Source organism: Carcharodon carcharias, chromosome 13 (genome assembly GCF_017639515.1).
Source record: "Carcharodon carcharias isolate sCarCar2 chromosome 13, sCarCar2.pri, whole genome shotgun sequence".
In the NCBI taxonomy this organism is placed as follows: domain Eukaryota; kingdom Metazoa; phylum Chordata; class Chondrichthyes; order Lamniformes; family Lamnidae; genus Carcharodon; species Carcharodon carcharias.
The window spans coordinates 29,692,275-29,709,427 of NC_054479.1; the positions used below are offsets into that span (position 1 = coordinate 29,692,275).

Here is a 17,153-nt window from a genome sequence, read left to right on the forward strand (position 1 = left end):
TGTGCCAGACTGGGTAAGGATGGCAGATTTTCTTCCCTAAAGGGCGTTGGTGAGCCAGATAATTTTTTATGATAATCCGGTAGCTTGATGGTCACCATTGCTGATACTTCCTGATTTTTATTTAATTAACTGGATATAAATTCAGAATTGAACTCACATCTCTGGCTCATTTGCCCAGACCTCTGCATTACTAAGGCAGCAACATATCACCACTATGCCACCATACCCACATCATTATAAAAGAAATTCACACTTCACAGAGGCAAAGAGATGAATTTCAACCTATTCAAATCCAACCCATTGCACAGTTAAAATTGGCTCAAAATGTTCATACTTTATCGAGGCAAAGTTATCTTTGTACACAGAGAGAACAAGGGACACGGCCACTTATACTTTTTGTCATGATAGTTTCATATGCAAACAACACATTTCCAATATACGATTGTGTTTTTGATCTGCAATAATACATTTCATATGTTAATGCAATGTAACGTTTGCCAAACACATAATAAAGTTCCCCAATTTTTATGAAGACAGTGCCCCTTTAACTTTAAATAAATTAAATGATCATCATTGAATGCCTCACTGAACAATTCCATTCTCATTTTCTAAATAATAGTTCTTGGTTGCTGTTAAGACAAAGCTTTACACTTTATTATTTTATTTTCAGCCATCTCCATTTATTTACCATGGGAAGTATAGTGAATAAAGGGGAAGGAAATTTAGAACGAATACATTGAATGGTCACAGATTTCTTTTGCCATATAATTTTAAACTTCAAACCACTTCGAATATATGCAAAGACTGGTAACGTACTGGCCTCTAGTGGCGGAATCTTTTGTTGCAATTTCTTTGCGTTTCTAGGTAAGAGTCTCCTGAGTAATAAGCATGGTTGATCAACTGATCATGCTTTGCTAATTGCTTCCTGTGTTCATTCATTCAAAAAATGTGACCATAACGGGAGAAATCAACCCTGTCAATTACTACATGAACTTTGTTTCCCCTGCAACAGTAAGTGGATTATGAAAACATAATCTAATATTGTCAGATGCAACTTACAGTCTACTGTAACAAAAAGTGTTCACAAGCATTGTCCTTAATGCAAACCTGAGGGGTTATTTTCTCATAGCTACTGCTGGTGCTGGGGGGAGGGACAAGCACAGGGAAATGAGGCAAAGAACCCATAATACACCATATGCACGACTGTAAGTGGAGCGTAAAGTTGATCAAAGCTTGGACTGAAAATAGGCAAGTTTCATTACAATATGAAAATCAATGGTACACACAAACGAAAAACAATCTTCCACCATTCTTTATTGGGAATGGACTGGCGACAGTCCACCTGAATAAAACAGGAAAGGTGTCCTGACCGTTTAAAGGGAGACTTGGGATGTCTGGGTTTTTGGATCTGATACCACAGTGGGTGGAAATTTGTGACACATGGACTTTCTTCTCTTTTTTTTAGTATTTTAGTTACAATTCTTAGATTGCCGCACTCCTTACAACATGGGCATTCCTGTTGGTTTACTTGGAGCAAATGGGAAAGGAAAGGGGGGATGCCAGCTGGGTGACCTTAGACTAAACAGGCTGCTTGCACCTGACGTTACCCACAAGCAGGAAGAGGTGCACCTACTTTGACATGTCCGAGGAAAACCACACGAGTTGAGACACAGTCACATCACCTTCCAGGAGCTGTTCACTAACTAATCTCCACTACAGAAGCAGGACAGTCAAGGACGCAGCCAATAAATTTTATGCCTCAGTTTCTATAGCAACATCAACAACATTAGTCAATCTACAGTGTCAATTTGCAGTGTACAGAGAATGAGCTGGTGACTGTTTCTTTATACAAACAGCTTCATCCTTTTTTTAAATGTAGAATGAGAATCAGCAAGTGAGCAGGTTCACTAAAGTACAAGGTTTCATTCACGGTCTCATGTGGCTCTTCAGGTTTTTACATACCATGTCTTCACTTTCAGGAACCATGCCCCTTAAAAGTGCAGAGCATTCATGACCATCAAAACAGATCGTGCTCAATCCATAGGCACAGGATCCATGGTGCAAAAATTATTCAAAGAAAAAGTTGATTTCTGGAAACTACCACCCTGAACAGCTTTGAGACAGCCATGAACAGCATTGGAACGCAGTTACAACAAGGCTCATGCAGCCACGAAGATCAGCACTGAGCAACGTTTTAGATGTTTGGAGAGACATGGGGGCTGCTGAATGAGAGGGGTGTTCCTGTAAAATTCTAACTGTTCTATTAATGCTGGTCAAGGAAGGGAGCCTGCCATCTATCTGGCCACTGTGGCTACAAGAGCAGGTCAAAGGCTAGGAATCCTGTGATGAGTAACTCACCTCCTGACTCCCCAAAGCCTGTCCACCATCTACAAGGCACAAGTCAGGAGTGTAATGGAATATTTCTCCACTTGCCTGGATGAGTTCAACTCCCACAGCCCTCAAGAAGCTTGACACCGTCCAGGACAAAGCAACCCACTTGATTGGCACCACGTCCACAAATTCATTCCCTCCACCACTGACACGCAGTGGCAGCAGTGTGTACCATCTACAAGATTCAATGCAGGAATTCACCAAGGCTCCTTAGACACCTGCTGAGTTTTTCCAGGTAATTCTGTTTTTGTTTTGCTTCTATCACTGCTTGTTTGTCCCTACAACCACACCCCCACCTCCCTCTCTCTCTATCTCTCCACCCCCCACACACACACCTTAAACCAGCTTATATTTCAACCCTTTCTTGGACTCAAACTCAAGTTCTGTCGAAGGGTCATGAGGACTCGAAACGTCAACTCTTTTCTTCTCCGCCGATGCTGCCAGACCTGCTGAGTTTTTCCAGGTAATTCTGTTTTTCCTTAGACAGCACCTTCCAAATCCACAGTCACTGCCATCTAGAAAGACAAGGGCAGCAGATAGATGGGAACACCACCGTCTGCAAGTTCCCCTCCAAGCCTTTCACCATCCTGCCTTGGAAATATATTGCCGTTCCTTCACTGTCGCTGGGTCAAAACCCTGGAACTCCCTTCCTGACAACACTGTGGGTGTACCTACACCACATGGGCTGCAATGGTTCAAGAAGGCAGCTCATCACCACCTTCTAAACGGCAGCTAAGGATGGGACAATAAATGCTGGCGCAGCCAGCGAAGCCCACATCCTGTAAAAATGAATTAAAAAATAAATCTGTCTGCTCTGGCCTACACAAGACTCCAATCTTCAAGCACAATGTTGTAAGACGCTCAGTCGAAAGAACAGAAAAGCTGATCCACCATCTTCTCAGGGTCATTAATGGGTCTGGTCAGGATTGCCTACATCCTGGGAATAAATAACTGCAAAAACCACAAAAGGCAGGCAAGTCACTCAGCTCCAAGAGGGCATTGAAGGCACCTAGGCATTCAAAGAGCAGGGTGTGCTGGCTGGATGGGTTCGAATAGGTGGATAAAAATATATGTTGAAAAGGACAAGAAAGCAAGTTTTTACAGCGTTGCAGATGTCTCATTCACCTGCTTTCTGTGGCCATCTAGTGGTCATTTACTTTGTCATCTAAAGACAAATCTACTACTGTAAAGTAAAACTTCTGGTAACCAAGCTAGTTATTGTACCAATCTATATTGAATGCCATTCTTACTCGGGGAATATACCTCATGAAAAATCAGTATTCACTTAAGCACAAGGGCCTATACAACTCTGCTGCTGAAATTACAGGAGAAAGAATGGACACAGTCTCCGTGTTAGAGCATTAGGATGACACAAGTATGTTACATTGCAATGGACTGGGGCAATGGCAAACATTTTGAGTTACTCACTTCAGCTTTTCTCTGCCTTGTAAGAGTTGCTTGTAAACAGTCTGTGTCTCAACATCAGGGTCGAGGGGGTCACTCCAGTCGCCAAGAGTTACAGCTGAATGCGTGCGACTGCATCCCTGAACTGTTAAACAAATGGAAAGTTAGCAATTCAGCAGGATTATCAAATATTGTGTTTATGCAATGATGTGTTTATTCTTGTGGAGGGAAATAGGAACAGCTGCTTCTTGGTGAAAAGCTGCTTAGATGTTTAATTCAGATGCAAAATGTGTTTAAAAAGTGGTCAGAGACTGCAGGAGGATTTGGAGAATGCCAAAGATGTTTCTAGATGATATTTGGGAACATTCTATCTCATTGTAGCTACAAATGTGAATAGTGCAATGCTCCTAATGCTGTCTACAGGTACCAGACCCTGTATCCGGGAAGCTTGCTTGTATCCGGGATATGTGCTGGATTTGGGGATTTTATGGATTTTGGGCCCTAGGCCTAGCATGTACTTACAATATGTAAAATAAAGTGCTAAAAGTCAAGAATAGAAGGGTTTTATTCAAAGCGCTACCCAGGACACCAGCTTCGAACATAGCCGGGTTTTGGGATGCCAGATAAGGGGTCCAGTACCTGTACCGAGTAACACAAGCTGAAGATGCAGCTAACTATTGGAAAATTCATGCCATTGACTAAACAAGCCCAGTGTGTTCAGCTCCTTAAATAGAGAGAGAGACTGGGCAGGATTTTAGGTCTGTGGGTGTGGCTTTGGGCAAGAGCTCTTTTGCTCAAACCAAACCATCTGTTTGAAAATCTCGGAGAAGAAACCAATCAATTTGAAAATACGGAAAGAGAAAAGTAGGTCTGAATTATCAAGAAGTAGTCTTAATTCGGCTCCTACAGCAGAAACAGATTACAGTGAAAGAAACATCAAAAGACAATTGAAATCAACAAAGCAAAACTGAAACAGGTTCTATAGTTCTTTTTCTATCCCTTCATGAGATGCGGGCATCACTGGCTAGGCCAGCATTTATTGCCCACCGCTGCAGTCCATATGGTGTTAGGGAGGGACTTCTAGGGTTTTGACCCAGCGACAGTGAAGGGACAGCAATATAGTTCCAAGTCAGAATGGTGAGCGGCTTGGAGGGGAACTTGCAGGTGGTGGTGTTTCCATTCATCTGCTGCTCTTGTCCTTCTACATGGTAGAGGTTGCAGGTTCGGAAGTGCTATTGAAGGAGCCCTGATGAGTTGCTGCAGACCATCCTGTATACAGTACACATTGCTGCCACTGTACGGTGATGCTGGAGGGAGTGACTGTTTAAGGTTGTGGATGGGGTACCAATCAAATGGGCTGCTTTGTCCTGGATGGTTTTGAGCTTCTTGAGTGCTTTTGGAGCTGTACTCATCCAGTCAAGTGAAGAGTATTCCATTACACTCCTGACTTGTGCCCACATGATGGATAGGCTTTGGGAGTCAGGCAGTGAGTTACACGCCGCAGAATTCCGAGCCTCTGACTTGCTCTTATTGTCATGGTATTTATATGGCTGGTTCAGTTAGCTTCTGGTCAATGTTGATAATGGGGGATTCAGCGATTGTTATACCATTGAATGTCAGGGGGGAATGGTTAGATGTTCTCTCTTTGGATATGGTCATTGCCTGGCACTTGTGTGGCACAAATGTTCCTCACCACTTGTCAGTCCAAGCCTGAATATTATCCAGATCTTGTTGCATTTAGACATGGACTACTTCAGTATTGAGGAGTCATGAATGGCGCTGAACATTGTGCAATCACCAGTGAACATCCCCACTTCTGACATAACAATGGAAGGAATGTCTTTGCTGAAGATAGCTGATCCTAGGAACTACCATGTGGAATTCCGGCAGTGATGTCCTAGGACTCAGACGATTGACCTCCAACAACTACAACCATGGGTTGATTTTTAAATTTAATCCATTGGCAAAGAAGGTGAACATTAATATATGCAATGGCTTGAATTTTACCCTCGGGGCGCGCCTGAGGTTGGCGCGGCCGGAAGCAAACATAAAACCCACTCCCGGCCACGATCGCACTGTGAACAAGATCTTACGCTAGCTGGCCAATTAATGGCCAATCAGCGTGAAACATACCCTGGGAAAGGCTCAGCCCTGCCGGTGGGGACAGGAAGAGGGCTGGCACTGACACCAGCGCGGGTGCTGGCGAGCGCTTCCAGTGAGCTCCCTGAAGGCAGACAGCTGCCTCAGGGAGCTACAGACCCCCAAATAGTAAAAGCACAAAAACGCTGCAAAAAAATGTCCATGCAGCAAAATCAAACACCTGAAAGCCTACCTCATAAAAATACTGTCCCCAGATATTTAATTTTATTTTAAATCCTAGCGGAGATTTCATCCCGTCCTTAGGTGAGGTTTCATCAAAAATGTAAAGGCCGCCTGGCCGATTGGCCTGTCCGCCAGCCATAAGATCGGACAGGCCGTGAAAAATCACTTACAACTGGGCCTTGTATTAAGGGTTTAATTGCCCACTTCCAACTTTTGTGCGCGCCCGCTGAGTGAAAATCGCATGGTGACATCAGGACGCTAGCTCAAAGTCATCTTGTGTGATTTTACGCCCGTTCAGGTCGGGCACATGCCTGACCTCAGAGCACAAAATTCTGGCCAATGTGTCTCCGAACCACCAGCCGTTTTAATATGCTCAGTTTTACGAGTTAAAATAATTACTGAGGGAGCTCGTTGATGATAAAAATATAGCAGCACTGAATAGCAGTATGTTTTCTGATAAGAAAAATACAATGTCCATTAATAGTCTAGTCACACAGTCATCAAAAAAAATGAAGAATTGTTTTCATCAGAATTTGTTCAAGTGTTCATCACGGTTTCACTCAGATAATGGTGTGAACAAAAAAAAAACTTGGCAGCTATAAGTGTTTCCTTTCTCTTGATTGAAAATGGCTCTTAATATCTACGTTGGGTTTTAATGGAGAGGTTTTTGCTGACATACCAGTCCTATCAGTGTGCAGGCAACAAGTCCAGCGGTTACTCCTGTAAGAACCTGGATGAAAGGAAGGAAGCATGCGCTCATTGTAGATACTGGCTTTCCTGATAGCCGACAGCCACTGATTCAGTTCATTTACATTCTGGAAAAGATAGAAATGCACATCAGCGTTGACTGTTAAAACCCTTAAATTGCCAAGGCAGCCATTTTAGCTGTGACAGGTCAATCTGAAAGTGATGGAGATATGGTTGCTAAATAACAAGTCTGGTTTTGATGGGACATTTTTAAAATTTTTACATTTGTGATCAGCATAATGGAATAAATTTCATGCGCTTGGCAGAATTATTTAGCTTTTCACAGAACACACAGCAGTTCCAAGTCTAGGGATTTTCACTGACCCCACTGAGGACCAATTGAAACTGTGTTTTAACATCATATTTACAGGTAATTGTTTGTTTTTATTCGCCACCAAAAATTAAACAACAACCCAAAAGGCAAGATGTATTTGATCTGGATTCATTTTTTCATTTTTTTTCCTAATCATGACCAGCACAGTTAAAGAAATACTTATATTTAGGTCTCCGTGAGCTCAAGACATCTCAATTTTTACTTTTTACAGCTAATGCAGTATTTTTGAGGCATAATTACTATAGTAAATGGAGGAAACATGCTTGCCAATTTTGTACATGGCAAGGCCACACAAATGGCAATGAGATATTGACCAGATAAACTGTCTTAGGTGTTGAGTGAAGGGTAAATGTTGGCCAGAACACAAAAAACCCCCTCCCCTTCTTTGACATAGTGCCATGGGTCTTTTACATACACCTGAGAAAGCAGGTGGGGCCTGTGGTTTAATGTCTTATCCAAAACCGCAGCAGTTCTTCAGTGCTGCACTGGAGCAACAGCCCAGATCATGTGCTTAAGCACCAGGAGTGGGAGTTAGGAGCCTCACTCAAAATGAACATAGATAGACATCTTGCAACACAGTGTTATAGCCCAAGCTCTGCTCCACTGTCCATCTGAGCCGAGTTTCCCACTGGGAGAATAGATCAGTGAGTTTACCACCACTGTGTCAGTGCCATTAAAGAATTGCATAATAATATAGCGTGCAGATGCTAAAATTATAGCTAGTGCACTTTCCAATTCATTATAATTGTGTTCATAGCAATCTTTCAATATTAACTGTGCTTCACTTGTTGCATAATATGAAACCAAACAAAGGTATTTAATATCCAATTATTGAGAATGGGGTTGGAATCTTGTCGAGGCGACAGGGGTCTTGGGTGCCGGCTGGAGAGCTGTCAAGAGCACCACATCACCTATTTTCGGGAAGGCCCATGTACTTTGTTCCACTCAGGCATTTCACAGGCCAGCAGTGGGCCTTCGCCAGTGGGGCCAGCCAGAGGCCACGGCAGCTCTCCTGAATGGCAGCACCACTAGGGGGCTGGTGGCTGCAGCCAGTATGGCACCCACCCGAGACCAGGCCAGAGGTGAGAGATGGTGGAAGGAGGGGGCCACCGGGGAGAGGGATGAGGGATGTGATCAGCAGCAAGTGGGGGCGGTGTGGCAGGAGGGGGGAGGGGGGTGAGGAGGCCACGAACAAACATGCCAGGGTTCGCTTGTCCTGCTTCCCATGTGGCAAGCCCTCTGCCCACTGTGTTAATTGCACACATAAGGGCCTCAAGGGTGAGAAGGCCGTCCACAGGCCTTCCAGCCATGGCCTTAAACGGGATAGAGGCGGGAAGGTAGTGGGTCCCCACCCACTACTCTCCTGCCTAATTAAATGCCCCCAGCCACCAAAACCACCAAGTTGGGGGTGGTGGTGGTGGTGGTGGTGGTGGTGGTGGTGGTGGTGGTGGGGGGTGGGGGGGGGGAGGATGGAGGTGAAGCAAAAGATTCTGCTCTCATTTTCCTATTCCCTACCAAAGCTGAATTTTAACCCCAAAGTGTTGTCCGTAGACTTGAGTTACCTACACAAAGAGCCAGGCAATTCAGGTCATTCATTTTATTGAGTGGACAGTATTTCATCATTCTTTACTTGGAATGATGCAGTACAGAGGAGGCCAGTTGGCTCATTGTGCCCATGCCAGTCATTCGCTCCAGAGAGTTCCCACTTCTTTGCTCTTCCCCCACAGCCCTGTAAATTTTTCCTTCATCACTGTTCCTCTAACATTGCCAAAGACAGAAATTTCAGTCCTTAGAAAGGAGAAAGGGGTTCTGATCCTGAACTTTAAAATACTGTAAGGAATTTAATTCTTTAATTTGGATTGTGAATGAAGAACTAGGGAACATTGGTTTTAAAAAAAGTTAACAAAAGAATCCGTTAAGATTAGAAATCGGGGGAAATTACATTCCACAGAAGAGTGGAATATGAAGCAACATTCCCTTTCCCCAAAGAGGCAGGCCATGCTATTTTGATTGGGTCATTAAAAATAAACTGCTGCATAAATATTCCTGCTTCAAGGCAATTATTTTACTAGCTCAGCCACACATCTACAAAATTACATTATGACATTTCCAATGAAACAAGCATTTATTTCCATACTCTTCATAAGAAAAAGAACCTGCCATCACAGGAGCAGGCAATATGCTCCATTCTGTCTGGGACAGCTCCTTGGCTCAGTATTCCAAAACTAATGCCCTTCTCTGCACTTATCTCATAGACCTGCATCTTCCTGTACTCCAAATATTTGATTACTTTTCCCTTGGAAGATAAAACAATCTCTGCCTCAACTATTCCCTGTGGCAAAATATGCCACACACTCCAACAATTTTCTTTTTCATTATGGGATGTGGGTGTCGCTGGCAAGGCCAGCATTTGTTGCCTGGGCTGGAGTCACAGGCAGAATTTTGCCCTTGGCCTGCGGGCTTGGCGGTGGTGGGTGGGGGCAGTCGGGAAGCCGACCGCCGCTCGCGATTGCGCCTGGAAGGCCAATCGAGGCCCACCCGGCATGGAGCATGAGCAACAGTGCTGAACGCTGACTACGGGGGGAGGAATGTGAGCCGGGCACACACGACCTTCGCACATGCACATGAGCGCGCGCTGCATAATCCCCCAGAGGCAGCTCTCTGCCTCGGGGAGATGAACTGATTTCAGATTTAAAAAAATTAAAGATCTTATAAATGTTATGAAACATGTTTTTAATTCAAGTGTAAAATTTTTATGTGATTTTCATTTGCTTTAGGAAACCTCATCCCGCCCGTGGACATTAGTGAACCAGGTTTCATGGTCACCATTGCTGAGACTAGCTTTCAATTCCAGATTTATTAATTAATTGAATTAAATTCTACCAGCTGCCATGGCGAGATTTGAATCTATGTCCCCAGAGCATTAACCTGGGTCTTTGAATTACTAGTCCAGTGACATTACCACTATGCCACCATCTCTACAGGTCATTCCACTGGATGTCGCTGCTCATTCTCTTCCCAACAATTTTAAATCAATAGTCCCTTGTTGTCACTAACCCTCCAACCACAGAAAACAACCTTCCAGTAATCACCCTCAAAACCCTTTATAATTTCAAAAATCTATATTAAATCTCCTCTCAGCTCTCTATGCTCTAGCAGGAGTAGGGCCCCCCTTACCTCAAGTCTCTACTGACAACTGTACTTAGTACATTTAATCTACTCAACATAATGCCACAACCTTGTCACCCTGAATACAGTCCTGTGAATATCTTAAGAACATTTGTTATCAATGTCAACAAAAATAAATCCATTTCCTTGCCCAACATTATTACAACTGCTTAGTCATAATTTAATGCAGGAATTTCCTGTTAACTTAATAAAGAGTCTGATTGGGAATCTTAATTTTGAATCTGAACAGAAAACATGCAAAATGAAGGATCAGCACCAACAACAACTTAACATAATGAAATGCCCCAAAAGGCACTTCACAAGGCCGTTACAAAACAAAGTACAACACTGAGCCGAATGAGGAGAGTTTAGGTCGGATGACTAAAAGTTTGGTCAAAAAGGTAGGTTTTGATAATTGTCTTAAAGGAGGAAAGTGAGGTAGCCAAGGCGTGGGGGGAGGGGGGGAAGGTGGCATTGCAGAGCTTTGGGCCTAGACAGCTGAAGGCACCAGTGGTACGGCAATTATAATTGGGAATGCACAAGGGGCCAGAGTTGGGGGAGCGCAGATATTGGTGGGCTGTGGAGTTGGAGGAGATTATACAGATAGAGAGGGGCAAGATCATGGAGGGATTTGAAAACAAGGGTGAGAAATTTAAAATCAAGGTATTGCTTGATCAGAAGCCAATGTAGGGCAGCGAGTACAGGGGGTGAGAGAGAAACGAGACTTACTGTGAGTTAAGATATAGGCAGCAGAGCTTAGGATGACCTCAAGTTTACAGAGGATGGGAAATGGGAGCCCAGCTAGGAGTGCGTCGGAATTGTTGATTCTAGAGGTTTTTTTTACTAAAGGTAACTTAACATCTCATCCGTAGAAGAGGTTGGGAGCTCCAAGTCCTGACAGACCTCACAGCATGCGCCGACCGGGAGTGGGCTGCATATGTGCAATTCAGGCCAAGGACAGGCCCAGCACGCCTGCGCAGGAAAGGAAAATGGTGCAAAAAAACTGTGTCATGTGACTGGGAGTGGCGCACCATTGCAGATAAGTGTCCCAGGTAGGGAATGGGGAGAGGTCCCAGTTAAGTTAAGGAGAAAGAGGAGCAGAAAAAAAAGCTCCAGGCAGAAATAGGGCTGTGGGTGGCAGGCTTTAAATGGTGAGCTGCCCTGAGGATTGAACAGGGCTCTGGGTCAGTCCTGAAGATCCACGGCGGCAGCAGAAGGTTGGTGACTGTGTGCTGTGGGCTAGGAGGTGATGGTTACACTTTGGAGGAGTAGCATTTTGCTCATTGCGTCCAAGGAGTTGGCGTTGTGCTTGAGTGAAGACTCGGGAATCCAAGTCAGTGGAGTCTCAGGAGATGAGATTGAAATCCTGTGCGGTGGGCCATCATTGAGGCCATCCAAGTTGCAGTGCTTTTGGAGGGAATTCCAAGGATTAGGTCTTCAAAGGTGAAGACTGGAATCCCTCATGTGAGAGTCAGAGCTTCAAAGAGATTGGCTGAGTCAAAGTGTTACTGACATCTGGGTGGGTTGTTGAGAAATCCATGGATTCTGTCATGGTCTCATCTGCCATTTATTGTGCAGTGTGGTGTGTTCGAATACAGTTTGCCTGTTTATTCACATCTACCTCATATTAACTCTAAACATTAGATTATAGGATAGCTAATGTAAATTGTTTCATCTTTCTGATCTTGTACAGTTAAGTTTACTTTTGCTTGTTCAAACACATGGAATCTTGTGGCTTTATTCTCCTAACAAGTGTCTTGAATCTCAAATTTTGTTTACTTTAAACAAAAGGTTATTGGTTCGTAATCAGATCTCACCAACAACTTGGGGGTCTGGTCCAGGATCATAACAATGTTACAAAGGCACAGATGATTTCAGCAGCTAATGGGCTAAGACAGGAGATCAAGTTAAGCGATGATACAAAGGTGGAAGTAGGTGGTCTCAGTGATGGTACTAAGCTGAGGTTAGAAGCTCAACTGAGGATCAAATATCACACCGCAATACATTTTGATTAATTACAAAAATTAAAAACAGCTGTCAGTTAGCTTTTCTTAAATTTACATTTAAAGCCTTTTCCCAGTCCAAACCTTTATCATTTCCAATTATGTAATTGTAGCAGCACGATATTATAATTAAAATAAATACAACTATTATTTTTTTTAAAAGCTGTCTTGCAATTCAAATTAATATTCTCCCTATGCTTTCTCTAACTGAGCACTTAAGGCTTCATGAATTCTATGTATTTAGCAGTGATTACACAATTAATTCCAAGATAAACACTGCTGAATGTTGGCCAGTTTTTATAATTTGGTAGATTCTCGTTAATTAGTCATCAGGAGCTTGCCAGGGCATTTACACACCAGCTCCTCTCTGTAGTTCTGTGGATAAACACACTGTGTGAGTTGGTATTTGCCTCTATAGATTAGATTGAATCTTCCATTGTGTTGAGTAACTAACCAAAGATGAGGCAGCACAGGGAGAGCTAGCACTGGCTTTAATACCCCTGGACCATGACAAGGGAGAACGAAAATTAGCCAAATTTCCCAAGCCTGATAATCACCCAAATCCCCTTACTGAAAAGTGTGCATGTTGGGAGCATGGCTGAGGACCAGCTCAGACTTGGTGGACTCACTGTCTAGCGCTGCACACGTACACATGTGAGTTAGCCTTCAAGAGAGGGAAAAATTTGATGAGGAGGGAGGTCCTGGATGCTTACTCAGCCATTTCATCATTTAATCAAGAATTAACACTCAATTCTTGATTGGCAGGTCAATGAAATGGAGGTTATTCAAGGCCACTCAGCTCTGTGGCCAAGTACTGATTCCTTTTGTGCACCCAGTTCCCCTTTATCTCACCATTGACAACCTTCAGCAGGCGAAGTCCCACTCTCTGGAATTCTCTCCCTAAACCTCACCTCAAGATCCTCCTCAAAACCCACTTATTTGACCAAGCTTTTAGCTCCTACCCTTGATATCTACTTCTTTGACTCAATGGACAGGATCTTCCAGTCAGCGAGCAGGGGTGGGGCTCACTGACGCGTAAAAAGGCACGGGATGACATCGGGTGGGACCCACAACCTCACCCCACATCATTTCCATTTTCAGGCCAGTGGTGGCGCAGCCAAATCAGCTGTGTGCCCGCCGACCTGTCAACAGCCTATTGAGGCCATAGAAAAACTAATTAACATCATTAATGGACCTGCCCATCCAACCTTAAAGTTGGTGGGCAGGCAGGGAGCCCTGGCGGGCTTCAGAAAAAGCATGAAACCTCATCCATGGGCGGAATGAGGTTTCATGAGGGTATTTCAATATTTAATAAAGATTTCAATAAAAGTTATGGACATGTCCCAACTCATGTGACATTGTCACATGAGGGGACATGTCAGGGAAATCTTTCTATTATTTGTTTGACAATTTTAAATTGGCAGCCGATCTCCCTGAGGCAGCACTTAGCCTCAGGGAGATCAGTGTGCTCTTTTGCGTGCATACGCGGAAGAGCGCATTCCCAGCTGAGGGAATCCCCCCGCCCGCATAGGGAACTCCTGGCAGTCGTCATGCTGGGCGGGCCTTAATTGGTCCACCCACATAAAATGGTGGCGCACCCCCAATTGGGGGCACCGAATGGAGGCATACCTGCCCGCACCCGCTCCCGCACTTCCCCCCCTAATGGGGAGGGGGCGGGGGGGTGGAATTTTTCCCAATGTTTACCTCACACTTTTGTCAAGCAACTTGGAACATTTTGATGTTATGAGTTTTTTTTTTATTCATTTCCGGAATGTGGGCGTCATGAGCTAGGCCAGCATTTACTGCCGATACCTAATGTTCTTGAGAAGGTGGTGGTGAGCTGCCTTCTTAAACCGCTGCAGTATATAAATGCAAGGTCTTGTTGAAACTCAGTAGACAGGACTGTCACACTGCCAGTTAACTGCTAAGCCACAAAGATCTCTACATTGCCCTGGAGCCTGCAGCTGCTCTAGTTAATGCATTTTTACATCACATCATTAACTTCAAACAGTAGCTTCATGCCATCTTCCACTATAACAGACTCTTAAGGGCAGAGTTCTCCCTTCGGCAAGTGGGGGCAGCGCCCGCTCGCCGATGCGTAAAATGGCGCGCAGTGATGTCGGGTGGGCGTCCCATTGGCACCGCACGACATTTTCCGTTCGGCGGGTGCGCAGCCGAGTCGTGCGCCCGCCGACCTGTCAGGGGCCACTTAAGGCCATTGGTGAGGTACCTAAAACATTTAATGGACCTGCCCATCTAACCTTAAGGTTGGTGGGCAGGCGAAGAGCCCAGGCGGCCTTCAGAAAAAACATGAAACCTCATCCACAGGCGGGATGAGGTTTCATGAGGGCTTTAAATTCTTAACATACTCTTCAAATAAAAGTTATGGACATGTCCCAGCTCATGTGATAGTGTCACATGACGGGACATGTCAGTAGAATTTTTTCCCTTCTTTCATCTGTTTTTCACATTTCAGCCGATCTCCCTGAGGCAGCACTTTGCGAGCATGTGGGGGAAGATCCTGCTCTTAATGCCAATCCTTTCCACTTACATTGTCATTTGGCATTCTCAATCAGAGACTGAGCGTAGGCAAAGCCAGTGAATCTGGTAGCAACTAATAACACCCATGAGAAATGGGTCTCTAACCACCAGAATATGGTTAGCCAGGCAGTTTAGGGTTGCAATTACACCTGGTGGGAAGAGAACTCCATGTCTGCTTCATTTTTTTAAATATAGGACAGGTTTACATTGCTCCAGGAGCCAGTCAGGTGATGATAAGCTGCCTGTAAACATTTTAATCCTCAGCAGGGGGGATCAGAGTGACTTGGCTGGTATCAGTTTGACAGATCACTCATGGTTCCCGATGGCCAGATGTACAAGAAAGAACAATACCAAACTTCACTGCTTCCCGCAGAGTCATTCCCCGAAGGCTTCAGTCACTCAGACAAGCTGTCAGTCTATGACAGCTGCAGGCAGCTGCTCAGTGCTGGACTGCTGTTCACAGCTAGGAACTTAGAAACATATCAGAGGCTGTGGGAGAAATAAGGGAGGAAAAGCCTCGGAGAGACCCATCACCCGCCTCTCCAAGTAACCGTGGCTTCACGTAATCATTACTGGAAACAGAGAAACAGGAAAAATCAGCCAGGCAAGAAGTGAAAACACAAGCATCAGATATATATAGCATCAATGGGTGAAAGTGTGTCTTTTGTGCTTAGTCAACATTAAAATATTATCCTGCGTGACTGTCACTATACCTCACTATCCCTCCAAATTCTTCTCATTCTCAAGCACGAGGGCGACATTCACACTAACTCTGTCAGCCTAACTATGACTGCAAGGCCGCTGCTATACTCTCTGAATTCCTGCCTAACATGGAGGGCTAAATTTTCACTTTGGGGACAGGAAACAGGAGCCAGACTTGTTTCCAGGACCCAGGACCGGACCCACCCAGGGGGGAAAAGCAGTCACAGGTTGGAGTTTTGACTGGGATACCTTCTTAATTGACATGGAGATAGGCAATTAAGTGCGGCTGGTAGGCACTTGAAGCGGGAGGACCAATCAGAGGCCTTCCAGCTTCAGAGCAGCACCCAGATACAGTAAAGGGTAATTAACTGAGGGAGCATTTAACAAGAAGGTGCCCTCTCAGTCACTTCTTTAAACAATTATTAAAAAGCACAGCCTGGCCTTTACTATGGTGGGTAGGGGAGTAGGGTCAGGGGTGCGGCGCGGGGTGGGGGGGGTAAGAGAGAAGCCCCACTACAGCGTGGCCTTGGGCTGCAACCCTGCTCTAGGCCAGCCTGATGCAGTGCCCCCAACCCTGGCCTGTTGCTAGGTGCCTGCTCCCAGGCAGGTGAACTGCCCCTCTCATTGTCACATCAGGAAACTGGAGGCTGACTGGAAAATTTCAGTCGGCTTCCATTCCTGAACATTAACAAGGCTCCGAATGAGCCAAGTTGCCCACCCACATCATGGGGCAGACAGCCTCGCTGGACCCTGAACCTGGCTCAGTAAAAATGGCCAATTCCAGGAATGGGGGCAGGAAACCAGCACGCTGGCCTTTGCTAGCATTTTCAGGCCCTATTTGCCCCTATTTCTGACCTAGTTACCAAGGCATAAAAATCCTTCCCAAAATATTGGATGACTCCAAATCTTACCGGACTCAATGTCAGCAAATCCAAAATCATCTTTTTGCCTCTGACTTGTACCAATGTGCCTAGGGCTCTGACTCCACCAAGACTTTCCAAGTTCTCCCTCAGTCCAGCTCTGGTGACCTAGCTATCCTGTTAAACCCTGAGCTGAGCTTTACACTTCATTGTGTCACCATCCCCATTCTCCCACCTCCAGAGTGCTTCCTATTTATAGCTTTCACACTTTCAATGCTTTACACACTGGCTTCTTCACCTCTTCTCAGAAACATCAACTCATCCAGAACTTTCAATGTCCTTTCTTGCATACCCATCATACATTGTCTTTTCAAACTTAGTGGCTCCCTCTACCCTGGTGCGTTGACTTCATGATCCTTGTTTTTAACTTCACCTTCCTCCACAGTATTGGTCCTCCCCACCCTAGTGGTCTTCTCTAGCATGCAACCATAACCATACCCACCACTACTCCCTGAACTCCAGGTTACTGCTTGTGACTCTCTCCGACTGTTCAACTCTTGGAAATGGAACATTCTAGCATCATGCCTTGATAGTCATTCCATTGCTGTGATTGCTTTCCGGAATCCTCTCCAAAAATCATTTTGCATAGCTACTCCTTTCTAACACTTTCAAAGACTCATC

At 44.8% G+C, this 17,153-nt stretch overlaps 1 protein-coding gene across 1 annotated transcript in view; it reads right to left on the reverse strand.

Moving 5' to 3' along the window:
* The window catches only part of LOC121286019 (rasGAP-activating-like protein 1), a 299,053-nt gene that overhangs the window by 1,809 nt on the left and 280,091 nt on the right, over positions 1–17,153 (reverse strand). The window contains exons 18-19 of the mRNA XM_041203040.1: positions 6,797–6,932; positions 3,820–3,940 (exon numbers count right to left, since the gene is read on the reverse strand). Of these exons, the coding sequence (XP_041058974.1) occupies positions 3,820–3,940; positions 6,797–6,932 (257 nt within the window). The remainder of the gene's footprint in view (positions 1–3,819; positions 3,941–6,796; positions 6,933–17,153) is intronic.